The sequence below is a fragment of the Ambystoma mexicanum genome, chromosome 11 (genome assembly GCF_040938575.1).
Source record: "Ambystoma mexicanum isolate Mex_15411 chromosome 11, UKY_AmexF1_1, whole genome shotgun sequence".
In the NCBI taxonomy this organism is placed as follows: Eukaryota; Metazoa; Chordata; class Amphibia; order Caudata; family Ambystomatidae; genus Ambystoma; species Ambystoma mexicanum.
Window position 1 is genome coordinate 92,687,500 of NC_090934.1, and position 17,937 is coordinate 92,705,436.

The window sequence follows — 17,937 nt, forward strand, 5'->3', positions numbered from 1 at the left end:
ACGTATTGTACTATTTTACTATTGTTTAACCTCCCTCTCTTCCATCTAAGGAGTAGGAGAGGTTTCACTGTCTGGACCCAAGGACTGTCTTTGGATGAGGGAAATCAGGAAAGATGACCAGCTTTTGGTTTGTTACCCTGGAAATCGTATAGGCGGGTCACTTGCAAAACAGACCCTGACCAGTTCGATCATCCTCTGCTTTTCAGAATGTAGTAATATCTGGCTGTGAAAAAAGTGCCTGAAGATCTCTGGGTCCGTTTGACAAGAGTGCTTATGGCTGATTTGCAGAGGGTTGTCATCACTCGATCAAGCTGCAAACATTCACTAAGCACTCATTCCTGTATTCCTTGTTTGGTGAGGATGCCTGCTTTGAATGTGCAGTGCTCCAGAGTTTCCTGGTGTAGAGAATGGTGCCTCTCTCCTCTCCTCTCCAGGTTTTATACTGCTGTGGGAGGAAGGATTCCATTTGGACAAATGATTACTTCTTGGTCATGTCTCTTTCCTCCCACAGATTCCTCATCACACCACTTCCCCCTTATTTCCCCTGGCCCAACCTAAGATTCATGACGGATACCTCATTCACTTATGCTATGTTGTGGAATGCTAGGGGGATGGGGGGAAGTAAAACGGTCATGGAGCAAAGCTGTCATTGTATGTACTGTCTATAGCGTTCCATTTGGTGCCATTGGCTCCCAACGACACCAAGTGGAGCCACGTGACTCTTCCAAGTGACTAAATAACTATCTATAGAAGCTGGTGCAGGGAAGCTGTATCAAAGACGAGGACTCTGTGGTAGGAAGTACTAAACCAGCAGAAAGGACATTACTCATGGGTAAATAGCTAATTACAGAGCGGTTAGTAATATAGGCACTTTTGTAACACTAACAGACCTGTCCTCCATTGCAAAATCCCATTGAAGTGAGATTTAAATGTTATTTTGAAAGCCTATGATAAAAGCCTATGATGGCTGTACTTGAGGCCATGTTCTCAGAAACCTGAAGTAAAGTGTTTAAGGTTTTGCAGGACAGTCCAGTACTTTGTATACTCTGCTTGTTGAATGAAATATCTCTTTCCTGGAGGTGTTGGGCAGCCCAGAACCCATTCTTGCTCCCATTCCCGAGTGATTAAAGATTTAGACATAAACCTCAAACACATGCCATGTTATGGCACAGCTATCCCATCTCAAGAGTTGTACCAAATTTCACACCTGCTTGTGGGATAGGATTTTAGATAGGCAGGGCTTCAAAGGGCAGATGCACCCATTGTCTTATGCTCTCGCACGCTTCCATCTTTGACCATGCCATTGCCCAGTCCGAAAATTAAACAGCTGCCCATTTGATGGTCACTGTTGCAGCTCTCCTTTGCCACTAAAACAAAGCTGAACAGTACAACTGCTTAGTTCCAGTAGCCCTTGAGTTTCTGAAAGCCTGTAACGTCTGGTTGCTAGGATCATCTTAAACCTTCTGGCATGCCACTACGGACTGGGTACGTTCAAGGGTCGGAGCATGAAGCTGCCCTTTTACTCCTGTTAAAGATGCCCACAGTTTCTGATATTTGGATGGTACATGTCAGGTTGGGAAACTCAAAACACAGCAATAGATGAACCAAAGCTGGAAGCGTCCACATTGATGCCACTAGAACCAGTCACTTCTTCTGGCGCGCCACTCTGATAACTGTCTGGGTGTTATGGTAAATGAGGGACTAGGCATACAGACAGTCCTGACTCGAACATTCTCGAAAATAATCTATCACCATTTGCATTTAGATTCTTTACCAGCTGTAAAATGTTGGTGGTTGTGTGTGTGAGCTGTCTGCAGACGGGTCCACTTCACATTGCCTTTTCCTGAGACGTGAACTTCCTGGACTGAAATCTGGTATTCATGGCAGTACTTGCAAATGTAAAACCATCATCCTGGGACCCCAAGCTGAGTTATATATTTGGCAGCTGATACAGTATCCATTTTCAGTATGACTTGGAACCATGCTTTGTCGGTCACTATAGCCCATCGATGCCTCCTCTCTTCCATATGTTATGATTTTGTGTAGACGTATATTTATTTTAATTACACGGCCACAGTAGTTATGGTTAAGTTGCTGTTTCCATAGTAAGAGCTTCAATCCAAAAAAGTATATGGTCCACTCTGAATTATTTTGCAAAGTTTGGTGAGGATTCGTCCAGGGGGGGAAAGGTTATAGGAGGGGTCCCAAAATGTCTTTTTTTCCCATAGACATAATGGGAAAAAACTTTGCTTACGCCTACAGCCCGAACCGCTGGTTGGATTTGCAACAAATTTGCGGCAGGAGCAGCGGCTTGGTCCCAAAAGCTTTTCTTGATTTGGATTAAATCTGTCCAGTAGTTTTCTTTAAAATGACGAAAACGTAAGGCACAAAGATTAGTGATATCTATGTCCGCTCCATGGACACACTTCCCTGTTCGCTCCGTGAAGGAGGACACGCATTGGCCAAGCGGCTTGCGTGATGTCCACGGACATATGACGTTTTCTCTGATTGGCTGTGGTGAAGCGTGAAGTCCGTCAGATTTTTGGAGACGCCTGACATCTTGGATTCTCGTCCGGTGTCCACGGACATCGCAGAAAAACATATTAAAAAAACATTGCACTCGTCAAGCTGATCAAATAATGTTTGGGGAGGTGAGGGGTGATGAGGATGGGATGGAATATGGCTGCAAGAAGCACAAAAACGTGTTAACTGAACAACATCCGAACGCGAAGAAAGCATGTAGTGTTGTAGACCACGCTCACGCAGTAAAGCGCATGCGCAGAACTACTTCACCCGCTGTTGACACATAACGTGCCAGTCAAAATGCGCACACTCGCACGTGCGCCTCATCCGAACACAGACACGCGTTGAAGAAAACGCGCAGAAATGATGACCGCGCACAGGAGTTAATGGAAAACACGTAGCAGTCAAAACCACACACACACGCTGTAGAAAACACATACCTGCAAAGACTGCACACACGCGATGTAGATAACATGTAGCTGCAAAGACCACGCACACGCGTTTCCGAGCTCACACACGCCTTATCCGAGCACGCACATGCGCTGCACATAACACTTAGCTGAGAAGATCACGCATACGCGTTGAACAAAACCGCGCACAGGAGTTCACGGAAAACACGTACCAGTGAAGACCACGCACACGTGCTGGAGAAAACACATAGCTGCAAAGACCACGCGCTGGCGCTGTAGATAACACGTAGCTGCGAAGAGCATGCACACGTGTTGTAGAAAACAGGTACCTGCCAAGACCACGCACACACGTTTCCGCGCTCCCACGCGACTTATCCGAACACTCGTTGAACAAAACCGCACACAGGAGTTTACGGAAAACACCTAGCTGCAAAGACCACACACACGCACTGTACATAACACGTAGCTGAGAAGACCACGCACACGTGTTGTGAAGTGAAGAGGGGTCCTTTATGGAACCCCGCCTTCCCTTCCTTGGTGACCATCTTGTTAAAGGATTTTTCTTCCTACACGGGACGCCGCAGGCGTACCGGTTTGGGAAGAAAAATCTTTTTTTTAGCACCCTGCGTTCCCGCTTTGGGAAGCTAGGGTGGTAATGGTCTTCATCCATTTAAAAGGACGTTATGGTTACGTTGCACTAATAACCTATGAAATTCAGTAAAAATACTTTGTTAAAGGGACGTTATGGTTAAGTAGCGATACTAAAAACATGTGAAATTCAGTAAAAAAAACAGTTAAAGGGACGTTATGGTTAAGTTGCACTACTAAATGCCTATGCAATTCAGTAAAAAAACTTTTGTTAAGGGGACGCTATGGTTGTAGATAAAATCGGAAAACCCCTGAAATTCGCCAGTTATGGTAAGCTAAGCAACAATAACTCGCACCACCACCGTGCACTGCTAAGACTAACACCCAAGACATCAAAGATGACATTCAGTCATTATCCGAGATCTGAGTTTACTGTTCGGTTACATAGTGTGCTTGATGCTTTTGGTATGTCACTATCCTTCTGTCACCGATTACCTGCTCCTGCACACCACCCTGGGTTTTGGAATTAGTCACTAGGTTCTTATGCATTAATCCTGCAGGATGGTAAATAAACCGCAGCAGCACAGATCACGGCCGGCAGCATTCTGGCCTACAGCTTTCACGGGGGGGGCGGGGGGGGGGCACATGGCGTTTTACGGCATGCCAGTCCGAACTTTGGTAGGCCCGAGCTGCAGGCCATTTAACGCCATGCTCGTGAAAGCTATTCGTACCGCAGGATTTACCGGTGTGCAGATAGGTTTCTTTTTTTTTTTTTTTTTTTTTGCTGTTGACAGGAAACCAGCTCAGCAAAGGCCCATCTCCCGTCGGAGAAAAGAAAATGCCATAGAAATGGAAAAGGGTCTAGGTCCCTTTCTGATGACTGTGGCCATGGAAAACATGTTCCAAAATGGCACCGTCACCCAGAAAGGAACCAAGTCCCTTTTCTAGTTCAATGGTGGCCAGACGGGCAGAGATTGTGGCGGGAGCTGGGAGGATTTGTTTTTTCTAACATGGGGAGGCAACAGGGGGCTCCCTGTTGCCCCCCACCACCACGCTAGGAAAAATAAAGAAAAAGGGGAAAAAAGCACCACCCGTGGAAGGGTCTTGGGTGGCTGGAACAGCAGATGGGGATTGTGTTCTCACCGCTGTTCCAGCAACCTGATTGGCTGAGCTCCCTTCCCCTTCTAAGGTGTCACAACTGCTAAAACTAGTAAGGGTGAACCTCAGTCCATCGTGAAAGAAGCCATTTGACATTTGGAAATCAAATTGGCTGCAGAGACGGAATGAATAGGGAATAAACACTCGACACAGCAGCATTCATGCAATTTGGTGGTATTCTCGGTTTAGTTCAGTTTTATCCTCCCAGGGCTTGAAGAAAGTGGATTCACTTGCACAATTCCACTGAAACAGGTCAATCAGACAGATTATGGGATTACCAGCCATTAACTGGCCAACCTTTTCTAAAATAATTTTGTTTTAAATATCTCACTTTTTGAGTTACAAGAAGCAGGAGCATTAAAGCACTCATTTCCCTTTGCTTAGCTACTTAGCTACTTATGAATTGATGATTCCTTCTTGCCAAGCAATAGCCAGAAGAGGGTCAGTCTCTTTTCTTTTCCCTCACCCTAGAAGGGCGGCCCACCTCTATCTAGGGAGAATATACCACCATAGGGAGAGCTAGAACCGGTTGGAGGGTCATACTAGGATATTAACTAGTGTTGTTTGGAACTTTCTAAACCAGGAAATTTCACCTGTACTTTTTGTGTGAGATAATGCTTGTGACTACGTCTAGAACCCCTATTTGGTCCCCCTTATGTGTTTATCATATGAAGTGACCTGTGCCAGGACTTGTTGTAAGGTTGGATTATTGTTTACCATCCAGTTGTTCAGCACTCATCCATGCTTTACTTGTGGTTAATTGACTGCTAGGTACTCGAACCAGTTTTAGTGAGGATATCTGACCATGTTGGTAGTCAGGACAAAATGAGCTTTAGAGAAAAACTGTGTTTCAAGTAAGTCACTGGTCCTTTTTTTCTTTTTCTAGATACACCCCTGTGGGTCGCTCTTTTTTCTCTGCTCCAGAGGGCTATGATCACCCTTTGGGGGGTGGTAGAGAGGTCTGGTTTGGATTCCACCAATCTGTTCGGCCTGCTATGTGGAAAATGATGCTTAACATTGATGGTAAGTTTTGAGGTGCTTACCTTTTATTATGCTTGTTGGTTAAACCACTAGAAAAAAATTGGTGCTTTTCTTCGGGTGGACCGCCGTACTCTTGCATTCCTACTGTATCAGTTTCTTTCAACTGGGATACAAGAATTTGAAAAAACAAGACCACCCTTCAGTGTGCTTTCTCCTTTGTATTTGGTCTTGTGCAGGCAGGTTGCTTTATCGTCATCATTTGAAGGCATATATAGCAATAGACTTTCTGTGAGACTCTTGAATGTTGGAATTGCATTAATGGCACAGAAAGAATAATCTGCTTTTCCTGTATTTACTGCAAACCTTTAGCAGAAACCAGAGCGTAGGAAAACAATAGTAGTGATAGTCTTCATTTTTTGACTCCTTGCTGAACTTAATGTGTAACTCAAAAAGATAAGTCACTATTGGCTAACCCAATGGGTCGGGAGGACGGCTTAGATTCAACACGTTTGTCTTAGACACAAGACAATGCGGAGCATCATGGGTTCGAAACTTGGTCTCGTGTTTTGAGGTTGGTCTCGGGCATGAAGCGCTAAATAAAAGCTCAATTTAAAAAACATTTTTTTTCATAAAGTAAACCCAATTCGAGGGGATTGGGTCCTCCGACGTATTCCATATCTATGACATGTAATCACCACAGCTGTGCTGCTTTGGAAACTTTTTCGGCGTCTGCGTCCTGCGTCGATGACGTCGATGCGCCGTCGTCGAGGACCTCCTCCGACGTCATCCGATGTGATAAGTAGGACGCACGACGCCCGTAGCCTCAGTTCCGTTTTTTCCGCGAACGTGTTGCTTCGTGTTTCTCGGTTCTACGCCTCGACTCTTTGGAGTTCTGTTCTTTTCGGTTCTTCGAACCTGTTCGTTTGTGAATATCCTTCGACGATGTCTTCTACTTCGTCTTCAACCCCGCGTCCGGGCTTCAAGAAGTGCGGGGAGTGTGGGTCCAAGATGTCGGTGACTGACTCGCACGACGCCTGCCTCTGGTGCCTCGGGGAGGCCCACGACACGGATGACTGTATCGACTGCCAGTCGCTCACGTCCAAAGCCTTACGCGAACGTAAGAAGTTGTTGTCGGTAGGTCGGGTGTCCAAGCCCCGGAAGTCGAAGTCGGCGGGGCTTCCGACGGATGATTCGAGGGGTGACTCTCCGCGTCATCGTCGGAAGTCTCGTAGGTCTTCTTCTAGGAGTCGGTCTCGCCACTCCTCAGCCTCTTCGAGGCATTCTCGGAAGCGCCGACACCGGTCGCCTTCCAGGTCCTCTTCCGAGGACTCTGCCCGGCACGTCGGTTACCCCACCAGCCGTGCAACGCCGGAGGAATGGGCTTCCTTCGGGAAGAAAATGTTGGCGATTCTTGAGTCGCAGGGTACTCAGCCGTCCGCGCCCCCGAGTGGGGTCGGCCGTGAGAGGTCGAGAGACACCGCTCGCAAGAGTGGTCGGCACGAGTCACGGGAGAGGTCCCGTTCGGACAAGGAGGCTCGTTCTCGCCGTACCCGTTCCAGGTCCCGGTCCTCGACGCGTTCGAGACCGTGTGCACCTGTGAAGTCTTTGAGGAAGACATCGACGTCTGAGGCGTTGAGGGCGTCGACAGGCTTTCTCGAGGCTCCGGCTCCGAGGAAGTCGTCGACGCCGTCGACGATCAGGTCGTCGAGGGACACGCTCGGGGCTCCGGCTTCGAGGGCTGTGTCGACGCCGCCGATACTGCGATATTTCATCGACGCCGATCCTCTCGGCGCCGTTGCCGGTTTTCTCGACGTCGGCGCCGATTCGCTCGACGCCTTTCGTGTCGGAGGTGCCCCGTGTCACGGGAGAACCCCCTAGGAAGGCTCTGGTTAAGAGCAAGCACTCTCGGGTGCCTTCTTTTCGCCACCTGGAATATATTTCAGAGGCGGATGAGGATTCTGATGGCCTGGTTCCTAGTCAGGTGCCAGATTAAATTGTCTCGGGCCATAGTCAGTTTGACGATTTGAGACAGTCACTGCATGATGCCAGTGGACTGGACACCTCTCCGGAGGTGGAGTTTTGTAGGCCTGAGCCTGGCTCCCATGCCGATTCCTCGTACCGGCGCCTTATGGCTAGGGTTTCTGAGTATTTGGGGTGGTCGGCTCCCCCAGGGGAGTTTGTGCAGGATGATCTGACGGACATCCTTGATGTTGGTCCCCCAACTGACCCGGTACTGCCGTTCCATATGGCTTTACAGAGAAGGGTGGCAGCGGCTTGGACTGCTCCGGAGAGTCTCCCGGCGGTGGGCAGATCCTTGTCGCGAAAATACCGTCCAGCCAGTAGCGACCCCTGCTACTTGACCAGGCACCCCACTCCGGAATGTTTGGTGGTGCAGGCGGCCACGGCCCCGGCAAAGCAGGCGTCGTACCCTACCATCCCTCCTGATAGGGACGACAAACGTTTTGACGGCTGGGCGAAGAAAGTGTTTTCTTCTGGTGGTATGGCGCTTCAGGCGGCCAACTCCATTTGTGCCTTGTCTCGCTTCATGCACACTCTGTGGAACTGTGTTGCGTTAGTGGCTGAACATATTCCCGAAGGGGACGAACGGGATGGTTTCCTTGCTATGGTCCAGGATGGTAAGGATGCCATGTGTGAGTCCGTTCAGTCGGGTTTGGACTTAGCTGAATGCGTCAGTAGGTCCATGGCGGCGAGCACCGTGATACGCAGGTTTGCGTGGTTGCGGAAGTCGGGGTTTGCTCCTGATGTGCAGTCCCGGCTCCTCAACATGCCCTTTGATGGTGAACACCTTTTTGGCAGCAAGGCTGACGAGAGCCTTGAGAGGTTGCAGACCTCAAAAGCTGCAGCGAAGTCGTTGGGCGCTGCAGTTCGCCAACCTCCGCCTTTTCGTCCTAGGGGACAGCAGTGGAGGGGTGGTTCCTTTCGCTATTACTCGTCCTTCAGTAAAGCGAGAGGAGCTGGCAGTCAAAGAGGCCAACGCAGGGGTACCAGAGGTGGACGACAGGGTACCCGTGGTGCCAAGGCCGCTCGGGCAGTTGCCTCTTTGCCCTCAGGTAACGCCGCAGCCGCTCCTACTCAGTCATGAGGCCATATCCCATGGTTCGCCGGTTGGGGGAAGGCTGGCGCAGCATCTTGTAGAGTGGCAAGCCATTACTTCAGATGTGTGGGTTCTGGAGATCATAACCCACGGCTACTGTCTTCCCTTTCGGCACAGGCCTCGCGACAATCCACCGGGGAACCTCTCTTTGAAGTGTCCGGATCCGCTCCTTGCGCAGGAAATTCAAGCCCTGCTGGAGAAAGGCGCCATAGAACTGGTGCCTGTAGCGGAGAGGAACAAGGGATGGTATTCCCCTTATTTTTTGATTTCCAAGAAAGACGGGGGATTGAGACCCATCATGGACTTGCGCGGTTTGAACAAACTCCTCAGGAAAGACAAGTTCAAGATGGTTACTCTCTCTCAAGTCCTCCAGGCCCTTCAGCTTCAGGACTGGTTGGTGTCACTCGACCTCAAGGATGCTTACTTCCATGTGCCGATCCATCCCAAGCACAAGAAGTACCTGAGGTTCGCGGTTGGCGACTCGCACTTTCAGTTTCGGGTCCTGCCGTTCGGATTGACCTCCGCCCCAAGGGTTTTCACCAAGCTCATGGTGGTGGTGGCAGCGCATCTCAGGCAAGGGGGGATTCACGTCTACCCCTACCTGGACGATTGGTTGATCAGGGGGAGCTCTCCCGAGCAAGTCCTGGATCATCTGTCCGTCACCTGCCACTCCCTTCACAGGCTGGGCTTCTCCCTCAATTTAAAGAAGTCCCATTTGACGCCAACACAGCGGCTCCAGTACATCGGAGCAGTGCTCGACACTTCCCTGGGGCAGTGTTTTCCTCCCCAGGTGAGGGCTCTTTACATTCAGCAGATGGTGCACAAGTTTCAGCATGCCCAGACGCTCCCTGCGTTCGAGTTCTTGAGGTTGCTCGGCCTCATGGCATCCTGCATTCTTCTGGTGCCAGAGGCTCCCCTGCGGGTGAGATCTTTGCAGTGGGCACTCAAGACGCAATGGTCGCAGTCCTCCGGCAGGATGTCGGACCCGGTTCAGGTGCCGCCCTCGGTCGCCCGGGACCTTCTGTGGTGGGCCGTCGAAGGCAACTTGATGAAGGGGGCACCATTTTGGCTACCCTGGCCGGAGGTGACGATCGTGACGGATGCATCCCTCACGGGATGGGGAGCTCATGCCAACGGGCTGACAGTCAGCGGTCGTTGGTCTCTGTCGGAGTCCAGACTCCATATCAATCTGTTGGAGCTGAGGGCCGTCAGGCTAGCCCTGAAGGCTTTTCTGCCGACTGTGCGAGGAAAGAATGTCCTGATCCTGACGGACAACACAGTGGCCATGCACTACCTCAACAAAAAGGGGGGGGCAGGGTCACTTCCTCTGTGCAGGGAGGCGATGCAGCTCGAGTTCTGGGCCATCCAGCAGGAAGTTTCGATCTCGTCAGTTCATCTGTCCGGAGACGAAAACGTGACGGCGGACGCTCTGAGCAGGCAGAGCGCGATCTCTCACGAGTGGGAGTTGGCTCAGGAGACTCTCCTGGAGATCTTCGCCCTTTGGGGGACCCCTCAAGTGGATCTCTTCGCCTCCAGTGTCAACCGGAAGTGCGAAAGGTTTTGCTCGCGGGAATTTCCTCCAAAAGGAGCCTTAGGAGACGCGTTCGTGGTGGAGTGGTCATTCCCGCTGCTGTGCGCGTTTCCTCCAGTCCCCGTCATCCCGCAAGTGCTGCGGAGGTGACGGAAGTTCGGTTCCCGGATGATCCTCATTGCTCCGGCGTGGGCTTGGAGGACGTGGTACCCGGACCTTCTCGACTTGTCCATCTGCCCTCCACGTCGTCTTCCCTACCGAGACGATCTGCTCTCACGGGAGGGGGGTCAGGTTCTCCATCCAGAGGTCAGATCCCTCAACCTTCACGCTTGGCTTCTGAAAGGTTGAGGTATAAGGATTGGGACCTCCCTGAAGACTTGATGGAGGTGTTGCTTTCGGCCCGAAGGCCAGCAACAAAGTCTCTGTACCGTTGCCGTTGGCGTAAGTTCTGCGACTGGTGCAGAGTTCAGAATGTGGATCCTTTTGCATGTGATATCCCCATGGTTCTGTCCTTTTTGCTTTCTTTGGCCCACAGGGGCTTGCAAGTGGGTACCATTAAAGGTTATCTGGCGGCGCTGTCCATCTTTAAGCGTTCGTCTGAGGAGTGTTCTTATTTTAAAATCCCTTTAATTTCACAGTTTCTGAAAGGGCTCACTAATGTGTTCCCTCCGTCACCTTTCCTGGTGCCCGGTTGGGATTTAAACCTTGTTCTTAGGTTTCTTATGGGTGCTCCTTTTGAGCCTTTACATTCTTGCCCTTTGAGGCTGTTAACTCTGAAAACTGTGTTTTTAGTTGCGGTTACTTCCGCTCGCAGAGTGAGTGAGTTACAGGCACTTTCAGTTAAGCCACCTTTCACTGTATTTCACAAGGACAGGGTTGTCCTTCGAGTTCGTCCTTCTTTTCTTCCGAAGGTAGTGACGGAATTTCATTTGGCCCAGAAGGTTGTTCTTCCGGCATTCTATCCTCCTCTGCATCCTGGTAAGGAAGAGGAGAGGCTCCATAGGTTGGATCCTAGGAGAGCTTTAAGCTTTTATGTTTCACGCATGTTCCGGGTCAGAGTGGACGATCAACTCTTTATTGGTTACGCTGGAAAGCGTTTGGGGCAAGCTGTGACGAAACAGACTTTGTCCCGCTGGATTATTTTAGCCATCTCGGAGTGTTACCGCTTGGCGGGTAAGGACCCACCGGCTGGCTTGCGGGCCCATTCTACCAGGGGTGTGGCTGCATCTTCTGCCCTGCAGAGGGGTGTTCCTATTCGCAACATCTGTGATGCAGCCACCTGGGCTTCAGTACATACATTTGTACGGCACTATTCCCTCGATTCCATCCGAGGGCAGGATCTGGCCTTTGGCAAGGCGGTCCTTTGCTCTGCTATTTGATTGGCTATTCTAAATTCTAATTCTAAATTCTTTCCCTCCTCCTTGATTTGGTACTGCTTTGGGAGTCTGTCATAGATATGGAATACGTCGGAGGACCCAATCCCCTCGAAGAACAAGTTACTTTCTTACCTGGTAACGTTCTTTCGATGGGATGGTCCGACGACGTATTCCATATCGCTCCCGCCCTGCCTTCCCCGCTGCAGAATTTCTTTTGCGATTGCAGCTTACGTTCCGCAAGGCTTTGTGTCTGACTGGCAGTTGACTTATGTCACACGTTCTGGGGGGAAAAAACTACAACTGAGGCTACGGGCGTCGTGCGTTCTACTTATCACATCGGATGACGTCAGACGTCGGAGGAGGTCCTCGACGACGGCGCATCGACGTCATCGACGCAGGACGCAGACGCCGAAAAAGTTTCCGAAGCAGCACAGCTGTGGTGATTACATGTCATAGATATGGAATACGTCGTCGGACCATCCCATCGAAAGAACGTTACCAGGTAAGAAAGTAACTTGTTCTTCCAAACTAAACTTGAAATTCTACCACATCACACTGTACACCTGCATTCACACTGTAGAAGTAGAAAACTGAAGCAGCATGAAACAACTAGGATAGTCCATATTACCCTGCAAGATAAATAGGCTGGGCATTGAGGGCCGGGAGGGTAGCTCAGGGAAACGCTTTTTTCTTGGAAGCAAGACAATGCAAAGCAACACAGGTTAGAAATCCGGTCTCCCTTATTAATTCACATAATGAAAGATTAATTAATCAATTGTTCTGCATCATTAAATTATGTCTGAAAAATCTCTCGCTGATCGTATTCCCCTGAGATCAGTGGTAGAAGTGTACAGAAAAAAGTAGTGGAACTGTGGTCTCGGCATGGGAGAGGGTTAGTGGAAGCATAGTGCAACATGTGACAAGGGTTGCGGGCCAGGCATTCCAGTAGTCAAAGTGACTAGTAAATAAGACTCCTATCACAACTTTACATTTGCACAGCAACATGAATGGACAAATCCTCTATATAGAATGGTGAATATGGTCTTTAAAAGTAGAGGAATGGTAAACATAAAAAAAGGAATAGCAGTGGAACACCGCTCCCACTCACTTCGATCAATACCTGAGACGTGAATAATCAGAATTTTTAAAGCTAACCGCCTGTACTCCATATAGGGATGATTCAAGTATGATTTAAACAAGTCAATGGTTAGACCTGCTGAAAGTGGAGACCCAGACTCTTTTGGCCCTTTTTTAAGAAATACATCTATTGTCATCCCAATCGCAGTGGCTGTGCTATAGGATGCCCTTCTCACAGAATGAATGGGATATGTCACTCAGCGAGTGTCTGAGTCAAGACTTGGTGTTGAGGAGTTTATAAACTGACAATATCATTCGACTCCAAAGGTGAGATGCCCGCCATCCTATCGAAATAGACATTTAATGACATCAGACACACACAAGGTTCTTGAGCCCAGATAGCAGGGCACATTTTAGAAAGAAATGTCTTGTAAGCATTCCCTTTTGTCCGTAAATACCATCGAAGAACCCTGAAAACCATGTTACTCGTAAGCTCTTCCAAATGCTACAAAGGCTGTAAGCCTCTCTAGTTTCATGAATATAAATTTAAGGATTTTCTATTAACTGTTGTGGAGCCACATTATTTTCCCACAATTAAGAACACTTGGGGATTCCCTGTTTAGGCCGTTGAAGTGGATCTCAATGGGCAAAAGGTCACTGGATGCTGGCACATAACATCCATTTTAATTGTGTGACATGATACACTTATTAAAAAATAGTACAAAGAAAATTCATAAGGTCTTTCAAGTATGTGTAAAACGGACATTCTCCTGTTGCACCAGCCGGTCCACTGAGATAAGGTTGAATTGTATAACTACTTCGTTCCAGTGGCACAAGAACTTTTGATGAAGCTTGTAACTTCTGACGAATGCTCGGGTGCTTTGCGTGATTGTCTTAAATTGTCAATGGGCCCCTTGAAATGAGAGTATGAGTATCCTCTTGGACGTCTTTCGAGATGTCCACTCTTGCTGCTATTTGGAAGATGGATGGTACAGCATCTTAATAACAGGGCAACCAAAGAATCATTGGGCCCCTTTGATGTCACCATATTGAGTGAGGCCTTCTGATGCACCCCATTTATAATGATATGGGTTTCGTTGAAAATGGATGAAAATCATAAAGCAGGCCCTCACTCAAAACTTGGTAAAAAGCGTCCATCACTGTTAGAGATTTTCTTTTTGGCTCTTTACCTCCATTGTTTTCTGTGGGACCTAATTCTTTTTGCTTTGTTTTTTATACTGTCCTTATACTGGCCTCCAGCTTCACTTTTGTTAATTGTTATGGGGAAACTGACTGGTCCCTCAGACTGGCAGTACGGAGAAACTTTGTTTTGAATGGATTGTGTCCTCCCATGTATTCCTCATCTTTGATATTCATATCATCAGCTTTGCTGCTTCGGAAAAAAAATTCCACACTAGATTGCGCTGTGCTCAATGTTGTGGCGTTGATGTCCCACGAGGGCTGCTGTAGAGCGACAACCCGCGCCCGTTGGCTTCAGTTCAGTTTTTCAGAAAGCTTTCGCTTCTTGTGTTTTGAAACGGCGCTTTAGTTTTTCGTCAAGATGTCTTAGTCTTCAAATCCTTCGACTCCCCCCAAAAACTGGTTTTAAAAAATGCCAGGATTGTGCGAAGAAAATGTCCATTACTGATCCCCATCACGTTTGCTTGTGGTACCTGGGTCCCGACCATCGGACCGATGTCTGTGGGTCCTGTCAGGTCATGACGGGAAAAGCTCTCAAGGAATGACGAGGTAAATTGGTGGTGGGGAGGGAAACTTCGAAGGCTACTTCGAAGAGGAGTAAAGACTAGGGAAGTCTAGGGACTCGTCCCGGCGTAAGTCGATGAAGTCTCGTTCGAGGAGTCGGTCGAGAAAATCTTTTTCGAAGAAGGCAAAGCAGAGACTTCACCGATCTCCCTCTTTTTCTTTGTCTTCTGACTCTTCAAGGGTTATCACTTGTCCAACTAAACATGTTTCCTGTAGAAAATGGGAGGCTTTTAAGGCCTTAATGATGCGATTCTTCATGAATGTGGCCATACCCCCTGGAAGAAGTCACGTGAAGACCAGGCCCGAGCTCATCCTTCGGTTGACAGAGGAATGCCAGAGACTACTAAACGCTCTAAATCCGGCGAGAAATCGTTGAGGGTACAGTCTAGCGAATCTTCTCAGATACCTCAAAGGTTTTGTCAACACTACTGTCGAAGGTTTCATCAACACCATTCTCGATGACCACTTTGTCTAAAGCACCTTATCGAAGCCAGCGTCTGCAACATCGACGCCTCTGTCGAAGACGGCGTCGATTCCTGAAATCAATGGCGATGCCTTCATGGCCTCAACCCACGGGTAATGCATATACCCATTTGCCAAGAAAAGATTTTTCAAGTCTGTGACTTCTGTTCATGAGGAGGAGCAATCCTCTGAGGAGGATTCTTCCCCATTTGGGTTAAAATATTCGACAAAGAACTCTCCTGAGGAGCTGATTGACCCATATTGAAAAATGTCTGATCTTTATGACTGCCTCCAATCAGCTAGTGGCATAGACGCTTCGCCTGAATTGAGTTTGACAAACCTGACCCAGCTGATCATGCTGATTCAGCATACAGGAATATTATGAATAGGGTTGTGGAGTTCATGGGCGGGAGCAGGAATTCTACCTACGAACAAGATGACATGACAGATATTCTAAGCCAGGGTCCTCAGAAGGATCCGGTCCTACCTTTTCATACAGCCCTTCCAAGGAAGATCATGTCCAACTGGGAAACTCCGGAGTCTGGACCTGCGGTAAACAAAAATGCTGCCAGAAAATATAGGCCTTCATCCTCTGATCCAGACTATTTAACTGAGCACCCTACGCCTGAAAGCTTAGTGGTCCAAGCAGCTACATCCACCAGCCAGTATGCATCTCCCTCCATTCCCCGGATAGGGATGGATGACAAGAGAATTGATGCCTGTGCTTGCAAGTATATTTCTTCGAGCAGTATTGCTTTAAAGTCAACCAATGCCACTTGTACCCTTTCGAGGTGTACACCCTGTGGGACTGTGTTAGCATGGCACCTCAGTACATTCCAGAAGGCGAGGAACGAGACGGCTTCCTGGCTATTGTGAAGGATGGAAAGGGGGCAATGGTGGAATGTTTCCAGTCTGGACTGGACACTGTTGACTGCATCAACAGGTCCATGGCATCTAGCACCGCGCTACGCAGGTTTGCGTGGCTGAGAATGTCTGGCTTTGCACCGGATGTGCAAGCCAGGCTTCTCAATATGCCCTTTGACGGCTTGGGGTTGTTCGGCGGCAGGGCAGATGAGTAGAGAAGCTGCAGACCTCTAAGGCGGCTGCTAAGTCACTTAGTGCCTCCATACGACAACCTCAGCAACACTCCTACTCAAGCACAGAAAGTACCTGAAGTTCGCGGTTGTCAGTTCTCATTTTCAATTTAGAGTTCTGCCATTCGGGCTGACCTCCGCCCGAGGGTCTTCACCAAACTGATGGCGGTAGTGGCAGCGAATCTCAGGAGGTTGGGATTGTTACACTCACCTGGTATCCACAGGGGCACCACATGATACTGGATGGAGGTCTAAGCGCTATCCCAAACCCCTCTTTGCTTGGTTATATGCTAGACGTTGGGTAGCGCCTATAACAGGAGAATGGAGGGTTAGGATACTGGTTCTGTGATGGGCGGACTCCCACCTCCCTCTAGTCCAAATCTCCTCCCTTGGGGTTATTGCTCACCTAAGGTTTTTGTGCGTTGAACTCTCCGTCCTGCGTCTCTGTGCAGGGGCACGTGGTTGGTGCGGGCGTTCCATGGACTTAGTTGCTTCACTGGTCCGTGTTCCCTCATGTCGGGTCCAGACCGGCTGTGACTCAGACTCTGCTTGCTGTCTTCCAGGTGCGTTATGTCTCTTCTGTTTTTATTCTATCTTTCTTTCCGTTTTCTCTGCCTTCTCGGTGTCTTGCTCCACTATGCTGTTCCCTAACAATGTCTCTTTCTGTTTTCACAGGGATGATTGCGATCTCGGAGTTGCCGCGCCAATGGCAAAGACCACAGTGGTGTTAATTGCTGACCTGTGTTCTCTTCTTTGTACAGGTTGCGGTGATGTTCCGGAGTGTGAGCGATCGAAGTGCTGCTTGCCCAGGTAAGTGCTTTGTTAATGCTGACCTTGTTCCTTCTCCATTGCAGGTTGCAGTGAAACCCAGAGATGGGCGAGGTAAGAGAAGCGCAGGGTGCTGCCAGGACTCGCTGCTTGTCCAGGTAAGAATTGTTATTAATGCTGTCCTTGTTTCTTTACCTTTGCAGGTTTCGGCGAACTCCAGAGATGGGCGAGGTAAGCAAAGCGCAGCATGGATTCAAGGCCCGTTACTTCACAGGTAAGTGTTCTTGCCCGCTAATGCTGTTCTTCTTCTTCCAGGTTATTAATGGAATCCAGATCTATGGCTTGAGGATCGGGCCGCCGGACAAGCAGATGAGCAGGAGCTGTACATGGTGAGCACTACGCCGCAGGAGTGCAGAATAACGAGAAGCATGTTCTACTGTTTAATAGCCCAGGTAAAGTAGTTCCAGGCACAGCCGTTCCAGGCCCAGCCACACCCAAAGCACTAGACCGCATGGCTTGGTTCTAAAGAACTGAGCTGTCTAATAAGCCTCCATGTTGGATTAAGGTCCAAAACTGGTACTGCTTTATTCCTGATAATGAGCCTTTCCCCAAAGCCGCCAGGACTGACTCCATGTACGTTTCTAATGGAGTTTTAAGGCCCTCGGGGCCAGTGTGAATTGCTTTAGCCCCACCGCTGCTAGTGGGCTGTTATACCTGAGGGGGTCAGAGGCATGGATCGTGACAGGGATTCATGTCTACCCCTACTTGGAAGATTGGTTAATCAGGGCTTGTTCACTCGAACAGGCCCAAGAACATCTGAGGATTACCTGCCGCTTCCTAAACAGACTGGGCTTCTCCCTCAATTACAAGAAGTCTCATATGATTCCATTCCAAAGACTCCACTTCATCTGAGCAGTCCTGAATACTTCCTCTGGGAAAGCCTCGCCTCCCGAGGTGAGAGCTCAGTGCATTCTGCAAATGGTAACAAAGTTCCAGTATTCCCAGCATCTGCCGGCCTTCGATTTTCTGAGGTTGCTCGGACTCATGGCATCCTACATTTTTCTGGTGCTAGAGGCCAGATTGAGAATGA

At 49.0% G+C, this 17,937-nt stretch overlaps 1 protein-coding gene across 1 annotated transcript in view; it reads left to right on the forward strand.

The window, feature by feature from the left end:
- LOC138503100 (protein argonaute-3) overlaps positions 1–17,937 on the forward strand; it is a 2,065,845-nt gene that overhangs the window by 828,752 nt on the left and 1,219,156 nt on the right. Inside the window, exon 5 of the mRNA XM_069622607.1 lies at positions 5,566–5,702. Within this exon, the coding sequence (XP_069478708.1) occupies positions 5,566–5,702 (137 nt within the window). The remainder of the gene's footprint in view (positions 1–5,565; positions 5,703–17,937) is intronic.